This window comes from Nematostella vectensis, chromosome 1 (genome assembly GCF_932526225.1).
Source record: "Nematostella vectensis chromosome 1, jaNemVect1.1, whole genome shotgun sequence".
NCBI classification, from domain to species: Eukaryota; Metazoa; Cnidaria; class Anthozoa; order Actiniaria; family Edwardsiidae; genus Nematostella; species Nematostella vectensis.
Window position 1 is genome coordinate 10,882,213 of NC_064034.1, and position 27,902 is coordinate 10,910,114.

The 27,902-nt window shown below is 44.2% G+C and overlaps 1 protein-coding gene across 1 annotated transcript; it reads right to left on the bottom strand.

Moving 5' to 3' along the window:
• Nucleotides 1–1,053: 1,053 nt before the first annotated feature.
• Nucleotides 1,054–27,648, bottom strand: LOC5505241 (A disintegrin and metalloproteinase with thrombospondin motifs 6). Its single transcript, XM_048728069.1, has 30 exons — nucleotides 27,100–27,648; nucleotides 26,850–26,934; nucleotides 25,165–25,439; nucleotides 24,837–24,987; nucleotides 24,173–24,324; nucleotides 22,513–22,596; nucleotides 21,657–21,790; nucleotides 21,311–21,345; nucleotides 16,962–17,067; nucleotides 16,608–16,733; nucleotides 15,690–15,825; nucleotides 15,178–15,273; nucleotides 14,887–15,035; nucleotides 14,488–14,554; nucleotides 13,989–14,067; nucleotides 13,539–13,669; nucleotides 12,960–13,083; nucleotides 12,425–12,514; nucleotides 11,727–11,893; nucleotides 9,685–9,811; nucleotides 9,157–9,286; nucleotides 8,282–8,492; nucleotides 7,432–7,591; nucleotides 6,534–6,637; nucleotides 6,260–6,458; nucleotides 5,704–5,803; nucleotides 4,823–5,132; nucleotides 3,330–3,372; nucleotides 2,596–2,722; nucleotides 1,054–2,075 (listed from the first exon to the last, which is right to left on the bottom strand). Exons 1-30 carry the CDS (start codon nucleotides 27,169–27,171, stop codon nucleotides 1,997–1,999), a joined length of 3,849 nt encoding a protein of 1,282 aa, XP_048584026.1. The 5' UTR covers nucleotides 27,172–27,648; the 3' UTR covers nucleotides 1,054–1,996.
• Nucleotides 27,649–27,902: the final 254 nt, after the last annotated feature.

A 27,902-nucleotide genomic window follows, 5' to 3' on the forward strand; every position in this document is an offset into this window, starting at 1 on the left:
GCCCCTACTAGTTGTGGGGAAGGCGTGCGTGACACTGAGTGACTGCTAAGCAGACTACGCCCCTACTAGTTGTGGGGTAGGCGTGCGTGACACTGAGTGACTGTTAAGCAGACTACGCCCCTACTAGTTGTGAGGAAGGCGTGCGTGACACTGAGAGACTGCTAAGCAGACTACGCCCCTACTAGTTGTGAGGAAGGCGTGCGTGACACTGAGTGACTGCTAAGCAGACTATGCCCCTACTCTAATTTATTTTATTCATGGAACCTTATAAAACATTTACATGGGCGCAGATTCACAAATTATTAAATAAATGATATTAAATAGTGTTGATATGTTTTTCTTATTTTGCCTTTTTTATTCTTGTTGTTTAGGAGGATTAGGTGACGTCACTGTACGTTGTCATGAAGCTTCACATTTCTTGCATTCATACATTCCGGCGCAATCCCATAATTCTGACGAAATTATTTTCTTTGTTGGCATGGGATCTAACATTTACACCTGCATGCGTTTTAAGGAATTCCAGTAAATCATCCCGATCATTTTTATAAGCCGGACATTCTAACAGAAATGCTCTTCATCCTCCACTTTACCTGTCTGGCATACTAAGCATTTGCTTTCGTTTCAGTTTCAGTTTCAATTGCTAGCTTGTGATTGCTAAGCCTGAATTTAGTAAGGGCAATCCTATGGTCAAAAGTTTTTACGTCCGTTAGATAATCTTTTAAATTGTGGGACAGTTTAAATTTTCTGAGCGTACGAAATATGTTCTTTTGGGCTTGGTCTTTTCTGTTGTCATTTTGAATAGAGCTGAGCCATGTCTGTTGTTCAATGTCATAAAGCCTTTGTTGAAGAAAGTGTATGTTGCTTCGGGAGTGTTTGTGCCAGTCAGCCAAATATCGCTCTATGCCAAAAGATATTGTTTTCATAATTAGATATGGCAAAGAATGCTTTGCGGGAGAGGATGGATGGATGGGGTAGAGGAGGGATGGATGGGGGGGGGGGGGGGGGGGGGGAGTAGGTATGGATCCCCTATGGCTACGGCATTGACGCTCTGAATTGAAGTATCTTAAAACTTACAGTTTATTGGAAGTAACAGATAAAGCTTGGCGTGTTCTTCATATCTAACAATTACTCTTATTGATATATCGGAAAAACCTTGTACACCCTGTTAACCCTAGATAAAAATAAAAAATGTACCTTATTTGTAGCGAAAGATTGTTTTTATTTTCTAACTACTGTTATTAATTTAAATATTGTTCAACATAATAATTAAAAATGCGTCTTGTATAAATAAAATCATAAAAACTAAAAAAAACTAACCCTAACCATATCGGTATTTACATACAATAATCATGGCGCATCAATGACCTTTTTAACTTATTAACCAAGGGACTATATTGTCGCTAACAAATCATGGGCCAATAAAACACAATGTAAAACGGATATATCGTAAAAAGGCCTGCGTCTCTAAGCCACGCCCGGTTAACACTGTTGCTGACTAGCGTCTTCTATCAGGTCTTGAAGAGTACGGGAGCCGAGATTAGCCTTGTTTCAGAAAGGGGAACGGGTTTTGAGTTATTTTAAACAGGATTTTAGATTCCAGGAACGGGAACTGGTTCTGTAAAAACCCGCACCGGGAAGACGGAAGTGGAGAATCAAAGTTGCCAGCATTCAGACCTTTTTTAACGAACCTGTCTAATCTTAGTATTAATTATTGATCCGACTTCGCCAAAAATAATATACAATTGTAATTCATATTACATCTAATCAATTCTTTGCGAAATCATCGTGTTCTTGCATATTGGGCAAATTACGAAAAATTATCTTTAGCTTTTTAAGCTAAGGGTCTCAACCTTTTTACGTGATAGCACTGATTTCGGCGACTAAAAGGAAATGCTTTGACAGGTCATCACGATTTGACAGGTCATAACGTTTTGACAGGTCATCACGATTTGACAGGTCATCACACTTTGACAGGTCATCACGATTTGACAGGTCATCACGTTTTGACGGGGCTGAGAGGATACAGATCATCCCCATTTGTTTTTTTGTTACTTGGGACAGCATTCCATGATCCTCTGCAGAAAAAAGGACACGTTTATATGAATGACAAGTTGTAGTGCAGTGTCGCATGTTTTGGTATTGCGTAGTGTAAGCTTTAGAGCATGCCCCTCCATAACACGACCCAAGTGCAGAGGTTTCAAAGCATCCCCCTCCTTAACACGACCCAAGTATAGAGGTTTTAAAGCATCCCCCTCCTTAACACGACCCAAGTGCAGAGGTTTCAAAGCATCCCCCTCCCTAACACGACCCAAGTGTAGAGGTTTAAAAGCATCCCCCTCCCTAACACGACCCAAGTGTAGAGGTTTAAAAGCATCCCCCTCCTTAACACGACCCAAGTGTAGAGGTTTAAAAGCATCCCCCTCCTTAACATGACCGAAGTGTAGATGTTTTAGAGCAAGCCCCTCCTTAACACGCCCCAAGTATAGAGATTTTAGAACATGTCCCTCCTTAACACGACCCGAGTATAGGGTTTTAGAGTAAGAACCCTCTTTCCCTCTTACTTCTTTCTCTTGAAACGCAGAAATTTAACGTTACCTTTTACGTAATCTCCATACGACAACAACAACAACCACGATTAGAAGCACAACACCGGCAATAACTGAGCCAATGATGATCGCACTTTTACCGGAATGACCCTTTCGTGCGTTGACGCTAGGAGGCCCTGTATTGCACAAAATAGTCAGATATAATGAACAAAAGAATTGTAAAAAGTGATTGTTCAGGGATGTTCATATAATAGAGTACCAGGTAGGTTTTGCTTAAAGCAAGGGCAAGATTGACATGGTTGGAAAGAATATTCCTTATTTCAGGAAGCATTTCTGTCTGAAATAGAAAATCACTGTAATTCAAACACCTCCTTAGCAAACGCTCGCATGACCAAAAACTTAGCTCTCCCTCTGAACCCTTCATCCTACCTGACTGCCAACAAAGCCAACAGAGACCCCCTTCAGCTATTTTTTTTTTACAGCCTTTTAAAGGGACAGTGCCAAGCAGTTCAAGCCGATTCCGATTCTGTTGTTCAGCATGGCCCGCTTTCTGTGTCCTCACTGTAATCCCCTTGACTGATTAGCCGGCACATAGGGTTACTCGAAAAGTTTATTTTTTGCTCACGCCCTGGCCAAGATTCACTGTGGGCGGGGACACATCGGGATCATGATACAGTTCTTCTCGTAACTTTGCGCGCCACTGGGTTCCCGGTGCTCGAAAAGAAATAATTTCCGAATAGCCCATAATGAGAGTCGGCTACCAAGTAAGTTATCCCCACTCACCTGACACTTGGAACTTATCATAATCAACCTGAGCGTACTTGTTCTGAAAAAAAAAACAAAAAAACAATGAAGTTATTAGAACAAAAACACTATAAGATTAGTCTCCTCCGCAGCCGCGTGGGGCCTAGGTCACACAAAGTTCACCGCCCCGCGGCTGCATAGCGGCATGGAAGCGATGTGTTTGAAACGCATTTACTCTGAATGATGAGTAATGCGCTGTATGGCGGTAAATTCCTCGCTAGTGTATCCCCTGACGAGAGACATGTAAATACCTCGCTAGTGTATCCCCTGACGAAAGGCTTGTAAATACCTCGCTAGTGTATCCCCTGACGAAAGGCTTGTAAATACCTCGCTAGTGTATCCCCTGACGAAAGGCTTGTAAATACCTCGCTATTGTATCCCCTGGCGAAAGGCTTGTAAATACCTCGCTAGTGTATCCCCTGACGAAAGGCTTGTAAATACCTCGCTAGTTTATCCCCTGACAAAAGGCTTGTAAATACCTTGCTAGTTTATCCCCTGACAAAAGGCTTGTTAATACCTCGCTAGTGTACCCCCTGACGAAAGGCTTGTAAATATCTCGCTAGTGTACCCCCTGACGAAAGGCTTGTAAATACCTCGCTAGTGTATCCCCTGACAAAAGGCTTGTAAATACCTCGCTAGTGTATCCCCTGACGAAAGGCATGTGTATACCTTGCTAGTGTATCCCCTGACAAAAGGCATGTAAATACCTCGCTAGTGTATCCCCTGACGAAAGACATGTAAATACCTCGCTATTGTATCCCCTGACGAAAGGCTTGCAAATACCTCGCTATTGTATCCCCTGACGAAAGGCTTGTAAATACCTCGCTATTGTATCCCCTGACAAAAGCCTTGTAAATACCTTGCTAGTGTATCCCCTGACGAAAGACATGTAAATACCTCGCTATTGTATCCCCTGACGAAAGGCTTTAAATAACTCGCTAGTGTATCCCCTGACGAAAGACATGTAAATAAACCTCGCTAGTGTATCCCCTGACGAAAGGCATGTGAATACCTTGCTAGTGTATCCTCTGACGAAAGGCTTGTAAATACCTCGCTAGTGTATCCCCTGACACAAGGCTTGTAAATACCTCGCTAGTGTATCCCCTGACGAAAGGCTTGTAAATATCTCGCTAGTGTATCCCCTGACAAAAGGCATGTAAATAAACCTCGCTAGTGCACCCCCTGACGAAAGGCATGTAAATACCTCGCTAGTGTATCCCCTGACGAAAGGCATGTAAATACCTCGCTAGTGTATCCCCTGACGAAAGGCATGTAAATAAACCTCGCTAGTGTATCCCCTGACGAAAGGCATGTAAATACCTCGCTAGTGTACCCCCTGACGAAAGGCATGTAAATACCTTGCTAGTGTATCCCCTGACAAAAGACTTTTAAATACCTATCTAGTTTATCCTCTGACAAAGGGCATGTAAACACCTCGCTAGTGTATCCCTTGACGAAAGACATGTAAATACCTCGCTAGTGTACCCCCTGACGAAAGGCTTGTACTCGATGTTCGGCTGCAGAGGCCCGTTGTAGTACTCAACCTCCTCCTGGTTTCGCCTCATTCTATCACATTTCGTCCCCTCGCCTCCCCCCAGGGTAAATGTCTCGTATTTCTTGTACTCGCTTGCGTTGAACTTGAAAGCGAGGTAGGCTACCGGTACCGCTGACCTGTGAGCCTCACAGTAACTGACGAACTCCGATGACTGTACACTCGCAGGATTATCACCAGGGGCAACCTTTGAACCAGGTGGGTAAATCACGTTAACCACGTAGAAATATCTAGAACCAAATAAACACACAAGTAAGACATTGCAGTGCCGTAGCAGGCCTTCGAAATATTAGAACTATCTAGAAATATCTAGAACCAAATAAAAACACAAGTTAGACATTGCAGTGCCGTAGCAGGTCTCGAAATATTGGGGGGGGGGGGCACAATACAGAAACATTTAAGGAGATATTTGGGGCACTTATTTTTTTAAAATATTAGGGGGGGACGTACCCCCAATGCCTCATCCCTTGGTACGGCCCTGCATCGATGGTACTAAGTAAACTATGTATGATATATATTACCTTTGTTTGCATTGATGATTTTTAGATTTGGGGGTTTCCTTCTATTACATTTTGAGGGGAATATATGATAATGGAAAGTATTGTAGCCCATGGAAATGGCGGTTGTGTTGGGAAGGAGGATTTCGACCTGCAAATTTACACCGGGTGCACGGGCCTGAGTTTGTATATGGTTCTGTATGGATGACTTTTTTCTGGCGTATGCAGATTTTCTTTCTCGTATGGCAGTTGTTTTTAAGCAAGAGGAGTACACAAAAGAACGTAGTAAGTTATTGTAACGTACTTGACAGGTCCATTGACGTTGGAGAAGACTGGAATTTTGATCTCAGCCGTCGAGTCTCCTTTTGCGATATCAGGAGCAGGCGTGCCCGAGATCACCGGCGCTGAAAAAACAATGAAATTGCGATGATTATGACTATGATACCAGCTCTTTAGAGGATAAAATAAAGTTGTGTCGCTAATCTTTTGTAATAATGATACTAATGGGCTATATCGGTTATGATAATGAAATATCAAACAATCATCGGTTTTGTTGTTGCCAAAGATGTCGTTGTAACTTATTGTTATGTGCTGATAATGTTGACATCGACGTATAGATAGCGCTGATTGTTCTAAAATCGAACACTTAAATTTTGGTTTATTAATATTTTTCTGAGAGGAAATAAATTAACCAAAAAACCATCTCATATGGCATGGCGAATGTACAGTTAGTTCCTACTTTGCAGCAAAATCGCAAGTGTTGGCGCGCCTGCAACCCATGTACCGCTAGGTATGGATGGTAGAAGTGTTGGCGGTAGTTGTGTGATGGTTGTGAAAACTCTGCTTAATGTAGTACTTGCCTTTAGCGGGTGTTTCAACGATCTTATTGTCTGTGCTCTTCTCTCCGTAACCTTTACTTGTCCTGGCGGCAACTCCTACCAAGTAGGATTTATCACCGAACAGACTCGAGAGAGGAACATCAAGCGATGTCTGATTCCCCTCTGTCTCAATAATCGTGTTTTCCAGCTCCTCATTCAAGTCATTCAATTCAAAATATACCTGAAAACCATCAAATAGAACTAACTTAGAGCTGAGATTGAGTGTCTTGGTGGCCAAGACTGATATCGAACAAACCTTATATCCAAGGATCACTCCGTTTGTATCAATGGGCGTTTTCCAGGTGACGAAATAAATCTCGTCGTCAAAGGTGACATCGATCCCATAGGGCTTCCCAGGTACTACCGACGATAAGAACATATTCAACAATCATTTCCCTCAGCTTGAATGGAATCCAGTCAATAGCGCAATGGCATAACTCTAGTCAAACCACACTAATAGATCAATTTGTATAGCCAGAAACACTGTCTGGTCTGGTCGTTTGCAAGTTGTTTGTCTTTAAAATCAGGCAATTTTCGATACTGATAGGTTAAGACTTATAACCTAGTAGGTCAACCAATAACAACTTTGCTTTGATTAAAGACAACTAGTGTGATTTGTCTATAAAAGCTTAACTATATTAGTAGTATTTAAGACTTACATGCGCCGGAAACGAGAAAATACAAAAAGTTGTGTTAAGGAAAGCTGGGATTTCCTTTTTTTCTGTTTTAATAATCGTGTTTATACTGATAACAAGTCGTCCGGCATTTTAAAGGCCAATGGAGATAATTATTACTATTATAGTAGTAAAAACACCAAATTATAATACAGAAAATAAATGAGCCCCCGGAAAAGGACGATTCGTTACAGGTGACAAACTCGCAAACTGCAAAAAAATCGTCTATTGTTATTTGCGAATATTACGATTTGCGCAAACTGGAGAATTCCGGGATAATGCAATGGTGCAGCAATTTGCAAATCAACGCCATTTTTCTTACTTTACGAGACGTGACCCACACAAAGAACAGCTGCGCGGGAGACTAACCTAGTCTCCATGGGGAAAATCCAAGATGACGTAAAAGAGGAACCTAGGGGACCACGTGACTAACTAGAGGGGTGCTAAACTTCTCCACTTTTAGAAGCATAGGTGATATACCTGCTTCATCAACTGTACAGTTCTTCGTTCTGTCTGGGATCTTGGGAGAGAAACGAAGACATTCCTCTTCATCAAGAAGAGGGAAACTCCCATTTGCCATTCTGTTGCGACACTCAACTGAGCGAGTTGAAGTTCCCTGTTGCCCTGGGACGCCGGCGCACTTAGAAGGAAACGTATATATAATTAAGGGATTGTCTTTTTAACGAGAATACGGAACACGACATTACAAATTAGACGAAGCAAAAAATAGTTTAGAAAATTAACGTCTACTTCCATAGTTTGCAAAGGATTCGAGCTGATGGGTTAAAAAATTTCGATCAGCAATTCCTTTTGTTTACATCCGAAAATACGACGGTCTATTCGCATTGGAACTTAAAATAACCATCCACGAAGTCTGATACTTTATAAACGATATTTGTTTGAGAGTAGATCAGATATTTTCTTGATACTTCCTCGAATAAGCGCAAACTGACGGCGTGATAAGCCTTAAATTTGATGTGGTAGACAACTGTAAATATCAAGATCATTCTGAACACCGATTTACGCGTATTGCTAATAGGGCCTTTTCTCGGCGTCTTTTCGACGAAAAAGTTTCTCGGATACTGTTATATATTTTTGTGGAAATAGACGGGAAAGAAGCGCCTTTTTATGTTTGGATACGCCTACCGAAATAACCTTTCTCTTACTTAAACTTTCCCGAAACCTGAGAATTAGTACAGTACGGTTGCTACGCTTGTATACATCTGTACGTTACAATACCGACGACGACAGAAATAACCAATATCCTTAGGCTCCTGCTATTAGCCATGGAATATTACACTTAAAAATAAATACGGTATATTTAACTTACCACAGACCATTCTCCTTTTTCCCAACCCGGCCCACAATCTACCACGTTACAGGTCTTTGTCGACGGTGGTTTTATAGTTGCGTTACAAAAGCTCTCGTCCACAGTTGTAGTATTATTTTGCGTGAGTTTCTGTTTGCAGAGTATATCCCGCGAGTGAGTCCCACCAGGACCGCATCCCTGAGAGCAGATACGCCATGACTGTGGTTCCCAGCTATATGTAAAGTAAAGGAGAAGTTAGCCACGTGGGGCAAATGACACCGTAGTAAGGTTGAAAAACAGGGCGAGGAGAAGGCGGGTAAAATTAGTGGAAAGTGGAAAGCGGGAGCCTCTGATCCACTTAATCTATAACTATGCACTACACCAAAACCTGTTTTGACAGGCATTACTGGTTCGTCCGGTGCACGGACTGGAACTAACTAATTCAAACCAACTGTTTGGCACTTTTATCACGTATCACAGATGCAACACGTCCTAGGGAGGGATGTGTTCAAAGCGACGTGTAGTCTGAGGGCCTAGTAGCCTCATCACGGGCCTGGACTTTGTAGACTGGTACCTTATGACGTACCTTGCCTGGAAGATTTTCTTTGCCGGTCAGGGCTGTGTGTTAAATGGTACGTAGTCTAGGGGACTGGTACTTTGTCACGTGTAAAACTTACAATGGCGGGCAGGGCTGTGTGTTACACGGTACGTAGTCTAGGGGTCTGGTACCTTGTGACGTGTGAGACTTAAAATGGCGGGCAGGGCTGTGTGTTACACGGTACGTAGTCTAGGGGAATGGTACTTTGTGACGTGTAAAACTTACAACGGCGGGCAGGGCTGTGTGTTACACGGTGCGTAGTCTAGGGGACTGGTACCTTGTGACGCGTAAGACTTACAATGGTGGGCAGGGCTGTGTGTTACACGTCACAATTCCATCGGGCTTGCTGGGTCCCTGGTCACAGTGGACTTGGCTAACCTCTGAATCGTCATCTTCTCTGTGGCATGTCACCGCCCGACGCTGAAATCCTGACACGGGAAATGTATGATATAGCATGACATTTGGAGTAGGAGCCACATTTTTAATAGTTCTGTTTCGAATTCTAAAGTCAGATTGACGAAGGACGCGTAAATAAAGTGCAAGCCTCGGTTTGGGACAAACTCCATGCACATACCAGCGTAAATCCCCTGGAGCTCAAAACAAAACAATGAAAAAATTTGTGAATTCTTCATGATCTTGCTGTTCCTTTTTTACGAATTGTTCGTCTGAAACACATTTAGTCCTTAAATTGCAACTGAACACATTGTTTCAGCAATTAATTCATTTAGGGCACATGTTTTCTACCATGTGTATATCTTAATTGATAAGGAATTCTTCAAAATTCTGATATTCAAGTTATTTCCGAATTGTTCTATTGATAAGTTACCTCCAGCGCATGGTTCATTGCATTGACTGCTGTTCACAACCTTCCAGAGGAATGCCGTTTCGTTGGCTTGTCCGGGTGCAAAGTATTTGATAGTGTAGCCAACATTTCCTCCACGTATGTAGACATACTAAAGACAAAAATAAAACAGAGATCACATTGTCTTAGCCTTACGCTTTATCATCATTAGTAGGATATAAGCTTTGGAGTAGGCTACCAACCATGGGCATGAGCTTGGAAGTAGGTTACCTACCATGGGTATGGTCTTGGCAGTAGGCTACCTGTCATAGGTATGAGCTTGGCAGTAGGCTACCTACCATGGGTATGAGCTGGGCAGTAAGCTACCTACCATGGGTATGGTCTTGGCAGTAGGCTACCTACCATGGATATGGTCTTGGCAGTAGGTTACCTATCATAGGTATGAGCTTGGCAGTAGGCTACCTACCATGGGTATGAGCTGGGCAGTAGGCTACCTACCATGGGTATGGTCTTGGCAGTAGGCTACCTACCATGGGCATGGTCTTGGCAGTAGGCTACCTACCATGGGTATGGTCTTGGCAGTAGGCTACCTACCATGGGCATGGTCTTGGCAGTAGAATACCTACCATGGGTATGAGCTTGGCAGTAGGCTACCTACCATGGGTATGGTCTTGGCAGTAAGCTACCTACCATGGGCATGGTCTTGGCAGTAGGCTACCTACCATGGGTATGAGCTTGGCAGTAGGCTACCTACCATGGGTATGGTCTTGGCAGTAGGCTACCTACCATGGGTATGAGCTGGGCAGTAGGCTACCTATCATAGGTATAGGCTTGGCAGTAGGTTACCTACCATGGGTATGGTCTTGGCAGTAGGCTACCTACCATGGGTATGAGCTTGGCAGTAGGTTACCTACCATGGGTATGGGCTTGGCAGTAGGTTACCTGCCATGGGTATGGTCTTGGCAGTAGGCTACCTACCATGGGTATGAGCTTGGCAGTAGGCTACCTATCATGGGCATGGTCTTGGCAGTAGGTTACCTACCATGGGTATGGTCTTGGCAGTAGGCTACCTGCCATGGGTATGGTCTTGGTAGTAGGCTACCTACCATGGGTATGGGCTTGGCAGTAGGCTACCTACCATGGGTATGGTCTTGGCAGTAGGCTACCTACCATGGGTATGAGCTTGGCAGTAGGCTACCTACCATGGGTATGAGCTTGGCAGTAGGCTACCTGTCATGGGTATGGTCTTGGCAGTAGGCTACCTACCATGGGCATGGTCTTGGCAGTAGGCTACCTACCATGGGTATGAGCTTGGCAGTAGGCTACCTACCATGGGCATGGTCTTGGCAGTAGAATACCTACCATGGGTATGGTCTTGGCAGTAGGCTACCTACCATGGGTATGAGCTTGGCAGTAGGCTACCTACCATGGGTATGGTCTTGGCAGTAGGCTACCTACCATGGGTATGGTCTTGGCAGTAGGCTACCTACCATGGGTATGAGCTTGGCAGTAGGCTACCTACAATGGGTATGAGCTTGGCAGTAGGCTACCTACCATGGGTATGGTCTTGGCAGTAGGCTACCTACCATGGGCATGGTCTTGGCAGTAGGCTACCTACCATGGGTATGGTCTTGGCAGTAGGCTACCTACCATGGGCATGGTCTTGGCAGTAGAATACCTACCATGGGTATGAGCTTGGCAGTAGGCTACCTACCATGGGTATGGTCTTGGCAGTAAGCTACCTACCATGGGCATGGTCTTGGCAGTAGGCTACCTACCATGGGTATGAGCTTGGCAGTAGGCTACCTACCATGGGTATGGTCTTGGCAGTAGGCTACCTACCATGGGTATGAGCTTGGCAGTAGGCTACCTACCATGGGTATGGTCTTGGCAGTAGGAAACCTACCATGGGTATGGTCTTGGCAGTAGGCTACCTACCATGGGCATGGTCTTGGCAGTAGGCTACCTACCATGGGTATGGTCTTGGCAGTAGGCTACCTACCATGGGTATGGTCTTGGCAGTAGGCTACCTACCATGGGTATTTGCTTGGCAGTAGGCTACCTACCATGGGTACGAGCTTAGCTGTGGTGGGTCCTCGGATGAACATCTCCTCAGCGTACAAAAGAATACCGATCTTATACCGGATCAAGGAGCCCGCCGCAAAACGGGTAGACGTCAGCGGTCGGTCAGGAAAAATCAGAGAATTGTTTTCTGCAGGATACAGCTTTAGATCTACAAAGATACAAGTGTGTACATGATGAAAAAGGATTTCTATATAAAAAATATGTAAGGGGTCAGAAACAAGATCAATCTTTGATTTGCGGTGAATTTTATCGGAACTCCAAATCCTAAAATTCCTGCCCTTTGTCCTTGTAATAGAACACTACCCTACAGCCTATAAATTAATTTTATTTTATTTATTTATTTTATTCCAATAGCTTCGCAGGTTACGCAGAAATACACAATAAATACATCAATAGAGATAAATTAATGACAGCAACAGGACAAGACATACGGTAGGGACACCATGATCCATAATCCTACACCTAAAACCTGCCGTAGAATTTTAATATACCATATGGAAAATAAAGATGCTGCGTATTTAGGGCCAGAGGGAATTGGTTTTGTATGAGCAAAAAAGTGAGTGCAATGACAGCAAATTGCATCCCCCTTCCCCCGATTGTCATTGAGTCGAGCCACCCCCCTCCCCACTAACCATCAGCGAAAATCTAGACCCGCCACTAAATGGAAGTGCAAACTTACTGACGAGATTCATGGTAGCTCTGTCTTCTGATATCAAGCAGTTAGCAGTTCCTACAGGTAAAGTCATCATCGGCAATGCGTTACCTGGACCTGAGCATAAAATGTAGGGTACGTATTTGACTAGTGTTATTCTGGGTGACTCACACATTGAGAGCTTGTAAGGCCCTGGATGTCTCACACACCAAGAGCTAGTATTACCCTGAAAGAATTACACACCAAGAGCTAGTATTACCCTGAAAGAATTACACACCAAGAGCTAGTATTACCATGAGTGACTCGCGCAGCAGAGCCTAGTAAGAATATTGTCCTTGGTGACAAAGACGAGGAATTAGACCAATTACAGTAAGAATGCTGAAGAGATGTTGATCATAGTGACGATGGTGGTAATGGTGATAAAGACTACGATAATGATAATGATGAAAAGCATAATGTTGGAATTGATGACGTTGATGGTGAAGAGGATGATAATAATGATTAGATGATAACGATGCATATATGATAATGGGTGGATAACCTGTGTGATAAGGTCACTTACCAAAGTGCCACCACGGTTTTGTAAACTTGGCTTCCTTGTGGACACAAGACGAGCCATTTCCGAGACACCTGCCGCATCTATCCTTTATGCTCCCGGAACCAATCAAATCATCACATCCGACAGCCTGCCAATATTCCAATCAATGTGTAGTTCCAGAAAATATCCATACCTCCCCCATGGAGGGGATTGGAAATTTCGGAGGGGTGGGGGGTTCAACGCCCAGAAATTTCCAAAGGGGAGGGGGGGATATTCCCTTTTTCCTTGACAGTTACAGTATTTATTTTTTTCCATGGGGTTGGAAAATTCCAGAGGGGTGGGGTATGGATATTTTCTGGGACTACACAATCCTTTTTAGTACCAACCAATCAAACACAGGAAAGGGTTATCAAAATTTTAATCCATCATAGAGTCAGTCTCAACCAGTCAGTAAGATCTTAAAAAGGGGACCTTAAAATGCAGAAGGCGATAAGAGGACGACGCCAAATGCACTTGCGATGCGCTGTTTTACCCAACGCGTTAAAGAAGTCATGTGGAAGAAATTCGATTTCGAGCTACCAGGATCTTAAAAATACCACTCACCACTCGCTCGCCCGCAATACAGATGTCCCGGATGTCAGGGTCGTCCTCGTCGTAACGTGTCCCATCAGCCACTTGACCCTCGCGAACAGCCGACGAGCCCTCTCGACACCACAGGGAACAGCGGTCAGGAGCTGACACAAAACGGCTATATGGTTAAAGTGATCGATTTGTAGTAAGCTAATAGGTACTAATTGTTGTGTTTGATCGTGTAGTTAGCCAGTACTCGATGGGTACTAACTGCTGTAGGTTGGTCTATGCTTAGTAAACTAGTACAAGGCCGTAGCAGGGGGCGGGGCACTAGGGGCACGTGCCCCCAATATTTTCAAAATTTTGAAGGAAATAACCAGTATGGGCATGGCTGTGCCCCTCGATATTTTTCTTAATGTTTCCGTATTGTGCCCCTTAAATATTGAAGCCTGCTACGGCACTGAGTACTCGATAGGTACTTACTGTTGTAGTAGTTGGTATATACTGAGTTAATCGCAACACACTGAGTTTTTCTGTACGATTCAGTCCCTGGTGGACAGTCCTAGAACAACAAGTTAAAAAAATGATATATGTAAGGTATTTCAGATGTTTAGTGAGTGTCGTATTACAAAGTGCTTCAGGTCTGACGAAGTGTGTCAAGTATAACACACTATATACAGTGTGTCACTGTATAACACATGCATCGGCTATTACAGGTATAAAAAATACGTCAGGTGCTTTGTGAGTCCGTCAAACATTACTTAAGGTGTAAGTAATTACAAAGTATTTTAAATATTACAAAGTGCGTCAGCTATGACAAAGAGCGCCATGTATTATAAAAAGCATCGAATATTACAATGTGCATCGGATATATTACAGTGTGCGTTAGTTGCCAGGCATTACAAAGTGCGACAGATCTTACATTGCCCAACGGGTATGAAAAGGTGCGTTGGTACAAGGTATCCTGCATTATAACACCTGCCTGTGCATTGCAGATTCGCCACTTCCCCTTTGGCGATCCTGGGCAGTCTTTACCTCCATATTGTGGCCTAAAAATGAAGTTTAATATATATTAAGTTTTATATTTGGAAGGAAAGGAAAAGTAACGATCAACAGTGGCTTGTCTAGGGGGTCCAGGAGAGGGAATCCCTACTCTCAGAGGTGTAATATAGTTGTGCTTACACTTACAGAAGTGCTTCCTTCCCAAGCCCCTCCCCTCGAAAAATCCTTGAGCCAACCCTGGAATGGACCACATGTCTGAACAATGTTCGGCCTTAAGGTTAAGTTACACAAGCCCTAATGGCCTCCTCATAATAAATTCGTGTCGTTTCTAATAATCCCGCTTTCTTTTCTCTGCTCCGAATAGACTATAACACCTTACTTGGGGTTATCGCAGCGTCTTGATCGATGTCGCACTCCGCCTCCGCATGTCCTGGAACACGTGCTGTAATCTCCCCAGGCCCCCCAGGCACCATCCACGGCCATGGGGTAGCTGTCACCAACATCTTCGCAGTGACCGCTAATACACCACTATTCAAGAAAATTTAAAAAAATAAATTTCTTTTAAGATATGATTGATAATGTTTAAACTATATAAATGAAAAACCAAGCTTATAAGATGACAAAGTAAATTTGTTTACTAGAAAGAATACGGCTCTATGCAGCTCCGTACCTTTCGGTGTCCACATGGCGTCCCATCCACAGGGGGCATTCCACGCGTGTTGACACACGAGCTGCCGCGCATACAGAACAGCGTGCCGCAGTTACCCTTAGAACAGATAAAGCAATAAACAAGTAAGAGTTATGACATGAGTTGGTACAGAACAACGTACATGATTCCAGCCTAGCCCCAGGCGTTCTTTCTGGGTTTCCTAAGGTTGGGTTTCCTGTGGATGGTAAGAATTGTGACGTCACAGGTGGGTGAGCTCGTCCCAGCCCCCAGGCTTCCTCACGATTCATCTCCGAACCAAACCCGGTAAGAACTCCTGGGACTAGGCTGACATGATGCATGTTAAAACAGCTATCATAAGAATGAGGTGAAAACAGCGCACCATTCTTGACTTGAATTCTATAAGAAACAATAGGTAAAAAACTTTGAAAAAGCAATTTTAATAGCAGCCCCCCGTAGTTGGCTATAGTTTCACCAGCCAATCGGTAGTAGCTTATCCATTCTGGTATCCGTACCGTGGTTACAGAGCAGAGTTTGTACTCCTGGCCATACACAATCCTGCACTGCTCGTCCCCATCGAATTCGTGTCCCGGCGGAAGACTGGGTAGAGTGATGTTAGTAGGAGGCCGGTTATCGTAACACTTAACACGACTAGAGGGAATGATAAAAATCTGAATCAGTACCATTAAAACCTGAATTACTTCTTACTCTGAATAACATTCGAACGAGCGACGAAAGTCGCGTCTTTTCAATCTGCCTATTATTAATCCCATAAGGGACAGGAGGTTTCTTATTCCGCCGAACGCGCAACGAACGAACGCGTCTTTTCACTGGCCTATTACGAGAACCATAAGGTACAAAATTGTTTCTACCCCGCCGGACATTCGAACGCCTGACAAACGAACGCGTCTTTTCACTGGCCTATTACGAGAACCATAAGGTACAAAAGTGTTTCTACCCCGCCGGACATTCGAACGCCTGTCAAACGAACACGTCTTTGCACTCGGCCTATTACGAGAACCATAAGGTACAAAATTGTTTCTACCCCGCCGGACATTCGAACGCCTGACAAACGAACACGTCTTTGCACTCGGCCTATTACGAGAACCATAAGGTACAAAAGTGTTTCTACCCCGCCGGACATTCGAACGCCTGACAAACAAACACGTCTTTTCACTCGGCCTATTATTAGTACTATTACAATTAGTACTGGTACAAGAAGGTTTTTTACTCCGCCGAACGCGAACAAGATCAGTCAGCCTTTTAATCAATAAAGGCTTGGGTTTGACTAATCATAGACAGCCTTGGTGCTGAGTTAGATCATGGTGAATGGACCCCGATCGGAGCGGTTTGTTACAATAATGTGAATAACGGTCAATGGAAGTGTCACGCAAGAAGTGTCACGCAAGATTGCAACTTATCCTTCAACATACCTGAATACTTCCATCAGGGTTTTCCTACTGCAAGCAGACCACTTGAAGGCAGTAGCGCCCGTTGATTGGCCAGCGCTCATGATATGGCCATTAGAGCATGTGCCGAAGTCGTGGTCGACACCAAAGCTAATAAAAAAATTACAGCAATAGAAATTTATGAGTCAAATTACATATAAGATTATTTTTTACTCTATTACAGGGGACGGAATACTTTGCTTTGCAAAAATAATATTCTGATTCGAGCTCGAAAGGGCACTCTTGAGTAACTACATCCACAAAAACGCCTAAGAAATCGTGTAATTCAAATAGCGAAAGCTAGGCACAAGAGCTATTGTAAAATCAGGCCTTACTTACTTGTGAGCCACCTCGTGAGCGACAGAAAACGCAGTAGCCAGTCCGTAAGCGTCGTTGACACTTGCTCCTAAGCTGCTACTGCAGGGCGAGCCGAAGTATGCGAGACCTGAACAAATTGTTAAACAAATGGTATTTTATATACTGAAGTAGGAATGGAACAAAACAGAGCGCGCATTAATATTTATACGCAACGTGAAGATAGACAGCAGGCGCCTACATGAAACATGTTGCATCTACAATACATGAGCGACTCACAGACAGCGCGCATCTACATACAACACGTGAACGACTCATAGACGGCGCGCATCTACATACAACACGTGAACGACTCACAGACAGCGCGCATCTACACGAATCACGTAAACGACTCACAGACAGCGCGCATCTACACGAATCACGTGAACGACTCACAGACAGCGCGCATCTACACGCAACACGTGAACGACTCACAGACAGCGCGCATCTACACGCAACACGTGAATGTCCTCACAGGCAGCGCGCAGCTACACGAATCACGTGAACGACTCACAGACAGCTCGCATCTACACGCAACACGTGAACGACTCACAGAGAGCGCGCATCTATACGCAACACGTGAACGACTTATAGACGGCGCGCATCTACATACAACACGTGAACGACTCAAAGACAGCGCGCATCTACACGAATCACATGAACGACTCACAGACAGCGTGCATTTACACGCAATACGTGAACGACTCAAAGAAAGCGCGCATCTACACGAATCACGTGAACGACTCACAGACAGCTCGCATCTACACGCAACACGTGAACGACTCACAGACAGCGCGCATCTATACGCAACACGTGAACGACTCATAGACGGCGCATATCTACATACAACACGTGAACGACTCACAGACAGCGCACACCTTCACACAGCACGTGAATGACTCACAGACAGTGCGCATCTACACGCAACACGTGAATGATTCACTGACATCGCAGATCTACAAGCAACACGTTAATGATTCACTGACATTGCGCACATCTAAACGCAGCATGTGAACGGCTCACAGACAGTGCGCATCTACAACACGTGAGCGACTCACAGACAGTGCGCATCTACATACAACACGTGAACGACTCACAGAACGCGCGCACCTGCAACACGTGAGCGACTCACAGAAAGCGCACATCTTCAACATGTGAGCGACTCACAAACAGCGCGCATCTACACGCAACACGTGAACGACTCACAGACAGCGCGCATCTACACGCAACACGTGAACGACTCACAGACAGCGCACACCTTAACACAGCACGTGATTGACTCACAGACAGCGCGCATCTACACGCAACACTTGAATGATTCACTGACATCGCATATCTACACGCAACACGTTAATGATTCACTGACATTGCGCACATCTAAACGAAGCATGTGAACGACTCACAGACAGTGCGCATCTACAACACGTGAGCGACTCACAGACAGTGCGCATCTACAACACGTGAGCGACTCACAGACAGCGCGCATTTACACGCAGCACGTTAGCGACTCACAGAAACGCGCATCTACACGAATCACGTGAACGACTCACAGACAGCTGGCATCTACACGCAACACGTGAACGACTCACAGACAGCGCGCATCTATACGCAACACGTGAACGACTCATAGACGGCGCGCATCTACATACAACACGTGAACGACTCAAAGACAGCGCGCATCTACACGAATCACATGAACGACTCACAGACAGCGTGCATCTACACGCAATACGTGAACGACTCAAAGAAAGCGCGCAACTACACGCAACACGTGAACGACTGACAGACAACGCGCATCTACACGCAACACGTGAACGACTTACAGACAGCGCGCATCTACATCATGTGAGCGACTCAGAGACAGCGCGCACCTACACGCAACACGTGAACGACTCACAGACAGCGCACACCTTCACACAGCAGGTGAATGACTCACAGCCAGCGCGCATCTACACGCAACACGTGAATGATCCACTGACATCGCATATCTACAAGCAACACGTTAATGATTCACTGACATTGCGCACACCTAAACGCAGCATGTGAACGACTCACAGACAGTGCGCATCTACAACACGTGAGCGACTTACAGACAGTGCGCATCTACAACATGTGAGCGACTCACAGACAGTGCGCATCTACAACACGTGAGCGACTCACAGACAGTGCGCATCTACAACACGTGAGCGACTCACAGACAGCGCGCATTTACACGCAGCACGTTAGCGACTCACAGAAACGCGCATCTACACGAATCACGTGAACGACTCACAGACAGCTCGCATCTACACGCAACACGTGAACGACTCACAGACAGCGCGCAACTATACGCAACACGTGAACGACTCATAGACGGCGCATATCTACATACAACACGTGAACGACTCAAAGACAGCGCGCATCTACACGAATCACATGAACGACTCACAGACAGCGTGCATCTACACGCAAAACGTGAACGACTCAAAGAAAGCGCGCAACTACACGCAACACGTGAACGACTGACAGACAACGCGCATCTACAACAACACGTGAACGACTCACAGACAGCGCGCATCTACATCACGTGAGCGACTCAGAGACAGCGCGCATCTACACGCAACACGTGAACGACTCACAGACAGCGCACACCTTCACACAGCAGGTGAATGACTCACAGCCAGCGCGCATCTACACGCAACACGTGAATGATCCACTGACATCGCATATCTACAAGCAACACGTTAATGATTCACTGACATTGCGCACACCTAAACGCAGCATGTGAACGACTCACAGACAGTGCGCATCTACAACACGTGAGCGACTTACAGACAGTGCGCATCTACAACATGTGAGCGACTCACAGACAGTGCGCATCTACAACACGTGAGCGACTCACAGACAGTGCGCATCTACAACACGTGAGCGACTCACAGACAGCGCGCATTTACACGCAGCACGTTAGCGACTCACAGAAACGCGCATCTACACGAATCACGTGAACGACTCACAGACAGCTCGCATCTACACGCAACACGTGAACGACTCACAGACAGCGCGCATCTATACGCAACACGTGAACGACTCATAGACGGCGCATATCTACATACAACACGTGAACGACTCAAAGACAGCGCGCATCTACACGAATCACATGAACGACTCACAGACAGCGTGCATCTACACGCAAAACGTGAACGACTCAAAGAAAGCGCGCAACTACACGCAACACGTGAACGACTGACAGACAACGCGCATCTACAACAACACGTGAACGACTCACAGACAGCGCGCATCTACATCACGTGAGCGACTCAGAGACAGCGCGCATCTACACGCAACACGTGAACGACTCACAGACAGCGCACACCTTCACACAGCACGTGAATGACTCACAGACAGTGCGCATCTACACGCAACACGTGAATGATTCACTGACATCGCAGATCTACAAGCAACACGTTAATGATTCACTGACATTGCGCACATCTAAACGCAGCATGTGAACGACTCACAGACAGTGCGCATCTACAACACGTGAGCGACTCACAGACAGTGCGCATCTACAACACGTGAGCGACTCACAGACAGCGCGCATTTACACGCAGCACGTTAGCGACTCACAGAGAACGCGCATCTACACGCAACACGAGAGAGACTCACAGACAGTGGGCATCTACACGCAGCACGTGAGGCACTCGCAGACAGGTCGCATCTACAACACGTGAGCGACTCACAGACAGCGCGCATCTACACACAACACGTGAGCGACTCACAGACAGCGCGCATCTACGCGCAGCACGTGAATGACTCACAGACAGTGCGTACCTACACGCAACACGCGAGAGACTCACAGACAGCGCGTACCTACATGCAACACGTGAACGGCTCAAGGACAGCGCGCATCTACACGCAACACGTGAACGACTCAAAAACAGCGCGCATCTACAAGCAGCACGTGAACGACTCACAGACAGCGCGCACCTTCACGTAACACGTGAACGACTCACAGACACATCACAACGCATCTACAACATGTGGGCGACTTACAAACAGCGCGCATCTACACGCAACACGTGAAGCACTTAATGACAGCGTGAACCAACATGCAACGGGTGGACAACTCACAGACAGCGTGAATCTACACGCAACACGTGAAGAACTCACAAACAGCGGGCAGCAACACGTCAACGGCGAGAACGGCTCACAGACAGCGCACATATTAATCAAACACGCAAACGTGAACGTTCCCGACAGGGCGGGACATCTATGCGCAAGCTACCAAATAAATCAGACGCTTTTGTACAAATTATTTGATACTTAACTGTTTAAATGCTATGTTTATCACTTACCATCCAATGTACATTTATTTATTCCGCATGTTTCTCTAGAACAAAATAAAAGTCAATGGTGTCGTCGAACGTTGGCATTTTATATGAGTAGGAGCTTTTGAAGCGGCCTGTATAACCGTAAGCCTACACTAAACAAACGTCTGTGAGGAAATGCCTTTATGAGGTACTGTGGGTATCCTTACTCGTTGGTATCAGTATCACTAAAGGCTTCTAACTGGGACGCAAGTTTAACTTTTTGCGCTTGTCTTACCGATTCTTACTTGTGTTGCGCTTGCATTTTTTCTTGCGTCCTAAATAGAACCAACCTTTGTGAATGCTAAAGCGATGTGTCAAGCTGTATCATTACCTCGTAAGCATTACGGCATTATCAAAGTGCTCCGCAGACCCTTCCGGAGTGTTGACCGTCTGGAACCATTTGCTGAACACGTGCAAGTATCGGGAGGCTGAGTCGATCTTGTTCTTCACGATATCAAGCGCAGGCTGGTGATATGACGTGATAAGTTATAACTACACAAGATGAACGGCTATGCTTAATCTAGCATGCTAGCCGGCTTCATCCGGGGTTACACGAAATTGTTTTGTTTTCGAATTTTCGAAATCTTGTGACGCGTGCGACGCGCATCCTCGCCGCACCTCGGTCTTCGTGCGCACCACAGGATTCCAGATATTCGAAAAAAAAAAACCTTTTTCGAATAACCCCGAGTGAGGGCCAACCAACAGGCAAGGCTGGATCTAGAAATGTTGCGGGGAGAGTTGGGCGATAGCTCGGGCTTCGTCTCCAAAGCAATAGGGGGAAACAGGATTCCAACCCAGCCTAAAATCTGTGCTCTCTACATACGGATAAGGATGTTGAGCCGGATTACCCATCTCTCAACGCAAATCATTATCCTGTATTGGGGACGTAAAAGAATTTCTGAGGATGCTTCCTGTACCACACTACGCACACTCATAATTGTAAACTGCGCGGAACAGTCCGTATCTATCTCTGGCGAGAAAAGTCAGTCACATGTGAAGCGCATTGGATCATTGTCTCGCGATGACATTTACACATGTTTTCAATGGGACCATTTTGTTTTTTTTTTGTGTAGGACAAGGGATACGCTGTGAGCTGAAGCAAGCTTCCTCTTTTTTCTTTGATGCATTTACACTCCGGTGGGCATCAACGGCCTAATAGACAACTTAGACAACGATAACCCTCTTACCAGATTTGACTCGATAAGGAAGACTTTGGTCAAGCAGAACACAAGAGGGAACCCAACAGATTTGTCTGCGTACAATCGATTCGCCTGTATAAAGAGTAAAATGTTACGTTTTGAAAATACTATTAAAAAATACCATGGTGATAAGACCGCAACCTGCTACATTTTTTTCACTCATGATAAAAATGTTTAGGGTGTTCTTGTTTTTAAGTGTATATAAAAATAAGAATAAAACTTTAAAACCCAATTAAGTATAAGAAGAGAATTACACAAATGATCTATAACAACTTGAAAGGTTGTTATTATGAGCACAATTTGATTCTGCATTTTAGAAGGCATCTCACTAAAAAACCATTTGCTTCTGTCTGAGCATCGATATACATGATATGTTCTTTGCATGTATTTAGAATTTGGTGAAATCTGAGGCTGGACGTTCTTATAAAAAAGGGTTCTTTTATAAAAAGTGTACCCCTTTTTATGATACTCGGATTCGCATTTAACACATTGACCCCTCAACCGGCCTGTACCGGCTTTGGGAAGTACCCACAACCCAAAAAATTCATAAATGCAAAATAAACACAACAAGATGAAGATACTCTGGCATCAGTCTAAGGGATAAATGGTCTTGCAGATATGCATCCAACCAAGGTGTTGGCATCCACTCTTAAGCCAAATAATAGCACAGGTTCTTTGACAAATCTCAAATCGAACAAGGAGAGAAAAGCAAAATCACCCCTCTCAATAAAACGCTCAAAATACCCCACAAGGGAGGGAGATCAGCAAACACAGCTCAAGACACAAATAGATACCTTTATTCTGATCCTCCAGGTACATTTCCATGGCCTCAAAACACAATGTCCACTCCTTAAAGGCTTGCACAACCACGAATTTGTCTTTGCGTATTGCAAAGCATTCTGGGAGATCCAGGGGAAAATTCACGAGGGGAGGCCCAGTCAACACTCCTCTCCCCAAAGTCTTTTCACCCCGAAGCCAAACAAATCAATTCCAGGTCATACAGACCCAGAAAAGCAGTGTAAACAATTTTGGAATCAATTTGGTTTCAGAAAAGACAGCATCTAGGAGAGCTGTGGTGATTCATTAGAAAATTATTTTCTCATCCAGGCAAAGCCAAACAAGAAAAAATCATCATGAATCCACCTTTGCTTGCAAATATCCATAAGCAAAGCACTCAATTATGCCCCAAAAGACTTCATGATGTCCTGAGACACTCTCCCAATATGCTCATAGCTGTATTTTTGATGAAAAATACAAGCAACCATCAACTTGTGCTGGCTTCAGCACAACGACGAGGGATTAAAAGTGGGGACCGCAAAGCACTGTTAGAAAGCTTGGATACCGCTGACTAGGTGCAGCTGTGTTTGACTTTGACGGGCTGTATAAAACTCAGAATAGGGGGGGGGGGGGGGGGTATCTGTTTTCAGTCTGTTTTTTGTAAATTCAGCTCAAAAATAGCGAGGAGTCAATGGGTTAAAGGAATCGGTTAAAAAAAACTATGGTGGGCTTCACTGCCGTCGATAACTAGAAGGGGATTAGCTGACTGTTCCTGCGCCTCCCAAAAGACACGCAAGACGAAAATGACGCGCTCAACTATTATTTGGGGGCACGACGCAACAAGACTCTGACACAGCGCTACTTGACATACCATATTAGCTATCGCCAGAACGTAGTCCATACTTTTGTCGCCATAGAAATCTGTAGTTGGTTTATCCATCGTGATCATGGCCTCGATATATTTGGTCTCACGAAGATCCCGCCGCCGTCGTGATGCGGACTTACTGATGGACACTTCATGATCTGGGGAGAGATAGAGATGTGAGACCCGGCAATCCTTGACAGGGGTACCGAGACTTGTGACAAATTTACCGATCGCCAGAATATCAAGCAAGGTAAACAGGGAGGGAAGGTACTTTCTACGAACTATGGTTTTTGTAAGTCAAGATATCATAATGGAAATTAGATGTGGTTTAATACTCTTTTCAAAAAGGTATGAAAGAGTGCTTTTGTAGCATGTGAATTTATGAGGGAATAAACAAGTTGTGTTCGACGTGGAGCTGCGTATCACCCAACCATTACCTTCGCTACTCGTTTTCCCTAACCCCTGCCCATCGCCTGATGAGAGGGGGAGGGTGGAAGCAAGGGCATCCCAAGGGGGTGGGGGAGAGGATGTGCAGTTAAGACAATCAGTCAAATATGTATGTGCGTTTTACAAAAGAACATACGGGCGGCGCCATCTTACTTATGCTCCAACAGCTTCACATGCGGTTTTGGAGACGGTATTAATAAATTGGGTCAATGATGGGGAGTACCTTTGAAGGGTTCCGCGTGGGACCTTTTGGAGCGCAAGCTTCTTCTGCTGATCACGTGATGTCCGTGCCCTTCCAGGTCCATTTTACGTCTGATGTGATGAGGCACAGGCTCGATCTTGTACTCGTGACCACCGCTTATAATGGCGCCGCTCTGTGGTAGTAAAAGCGAGTGGCAAAATTAAACACAAAATGTCCCAATCCTCAGCATTAGTAGTACCTTGTTCTACCCAAATTCTGGTAAAAATTAATTTAAAATTATATACTATATACTATATATATACTATACTACTATATATTATGTATTATATAAATAATACCAAAACCGTACCAGCTGGTTTGAGCCCAGTTCCCGCACAGCCACATGGGATCGCGGATCTTGTGTCACGTGACCTTGTAGGAACGTGCCCTCGGGAGTGTACAGCTCTTTTGTCCATACGTCACCAGGTCTTCTGCGCATGAGCACTAGCTGGGGCGAAACGACGTCTTCTGCTGGCTGGAGTGATAGTTCAAAGTCTTTCTTGAAGGCTTGGAAGGTATGTTGGGTTTTCGTAGGATCGATGGACCTCCGGTCACGTTTGGGTGTAATCGATTTGACTTCATGACCTGGGAATACATTTGTTAGGAGCTGTAAACATGCAAATATTCACACTGCATTGGACTTCAAGGTCAATGTAACATATACAGTAAGTCAAATACTGAATGTCTATGCCCTAAAAAAATTCCACGTTTACAGTTTATTAACGTCATCTAAACCCGTTCACACGTTGCGTAATTGAAAAACTCTCCCCTTAATTCTAGATTCGGAATAAGGTAATGATGGAATTAATAGCACTGGAATATTACTAATTTTGGTAAAAAAAATAATCGCGGTCATGAATCAGCCTCCCATTGGGAGTCTCGGCCTTTCTCATTCTGATTACGCCATGAAGTATCGTAAACTATCGCAATCAAGTCCACTTCACTTTCTCACATTGTTGACGTCGGCATATAGTCTTACCCCTTTTTTATCTATTCATTTAGAAAACTTTTTGTTTGTTTCGATGTTTACCCTTATTTACATAAAAGTATATGTGATAAGCGTTAATAGGATTGGCGAACAATGTAAAAATAAACATTGTTTCGCACGCCTTAAATAGTATAGTGGGGAAAAAGGAAAAAACAACAAAAAACGAAATGTATTCATGAGAGCATTAAGTTATTTTACAGTCGCCACCTGATTGGTTAAGTAGCATTCAAAGATGGAATTAGCATAACCGCGTGTTAGTTCAAAGACTTTATGTAGTCAGTAAAAATGATCAAGAGCATCTGGAGCGAAATATACTAAGATTGTAAGTAAAATTTATATGATTCATATCGTGTACTTTAAAACATAATCGAAATGACCAATAATCAATGTTACTTTATTTATTCAACAGTTGACTAGCAAATAGTTACTAGTACAAAATAAAAACTTGCTCCGGCATTATTAGTGTGGTTATATGGCTGGTTATCCGAAACAAACATGAAATTCAATAATTATACGTAACTAGATCTGCATCAAGGTCATTTATTTAGAGTGCTTAGCAAACTGGATATTCAAATCTGTATTAAGAAGTGGCTTAAACTTAAAACAGTAATCATGAGGCGTTTGATTGGACAGAATTTTACATGGACTGTGAACCACACTACTGTATAGCTTTAAATTAAGAGCTCATGAGAATTCATATAAAGGTCTTCTGGATGATAGCTTAGCGTCTGTCTTAGTTGCATTTACATGCTGAAACACGGTGAAAAAGAGTTATCCTAGGTAAGCCCTTTAGCATCATGTAAACTGAAAATCCAAAGTACAGACGGTAAAATACAAATGGAGGTCATTAGCTTTATGATTTTATATTATAATATATGTGCCTTAAACTTAATTTTATAATTTCTTATGCTCAGATCAGGTTGGAATAGTGAAACTATTGGTTGCTAAAAAAATTGAGGTTCAATGATTATGCGAGAATTTAAAGTCACAGCTATCTATGTACCTACCTTGATAACCTGGGTCGAATAATAATCCGTCCAACTTGCTTCTCACTGAATCTCGATGCAACTCATAGAACCTGTGGCTTGTGTTCTGGAATATTGCAAATCACCGTTAGAATAAAAACATCGCGGACTTCAAATCCATAATCAATCGTCAGGCACGACAACACAATGAATAATAAACATTTGCTCGAATATATAAGGGCAAGATTCACATGGGTAAACACGAGACCGGCGATAATAACACAATACCTACCAAGCTGATTAGTCCCCCTAAGGTGAAGAGGGTGATGAAATTAAGGCTTGTACATGTTGTACCCAATACCATTGCGGTATGAAATAAAGAACTTCCACTAGCCGATACCCTGCTTGCTTGTCTCAGCTTGTTTGGTTGAACTGAGCCCAGAATCGAAAGGATCTAGTAACTATAAAAACATATCAGTGCGACCCGTTTGCTTATAGAGATTATGTTCATATTCAGTAATTTCTCATAGGGTATATAGCCTCCCCGCTTGCTTCCGATCCAGCCCACGACCAAAGCCCTGCTTGATAAACCAATACGATGCCTATAAAACGCCGATGACTGAAAATGAGTTCTAGGTCACTTCATGATAGCTATAATCCACACCGTCTGAGATCCGTGATAAACGATGTTATCGTCGACTTGAGTGTTAGGCTTCACGACTCTTGATATCATTCGATGACTGTATACGTCCCGTCCGCCCTGCAAGCCAGTCGCCTAAGGTCATGGACTTTTTGGTCTATTCCTTGACAGTCGCTACCTGCCTTTGTTTTGTTTTTTGGAATATGCATATGTGAACACCCGAAAGACCGCTGGTCTCATGCATGTGCTTAATTCTGACATTCGGGTACATAAGAACTCGACCAATATTCAACAGCTGCTTTTGACGCTTTCAAGTTTGACAAAAGGCCTCAAATAAAATGTGGTATTCTTAAAACGTTAAAGGTGTCAGGTTGTCAAATGAAAATAATAAACTTTTACGCAAAAAATCAATCAATCTATAAAGCCCCCCTCGGTGATTTTTTAAAGAATACCAA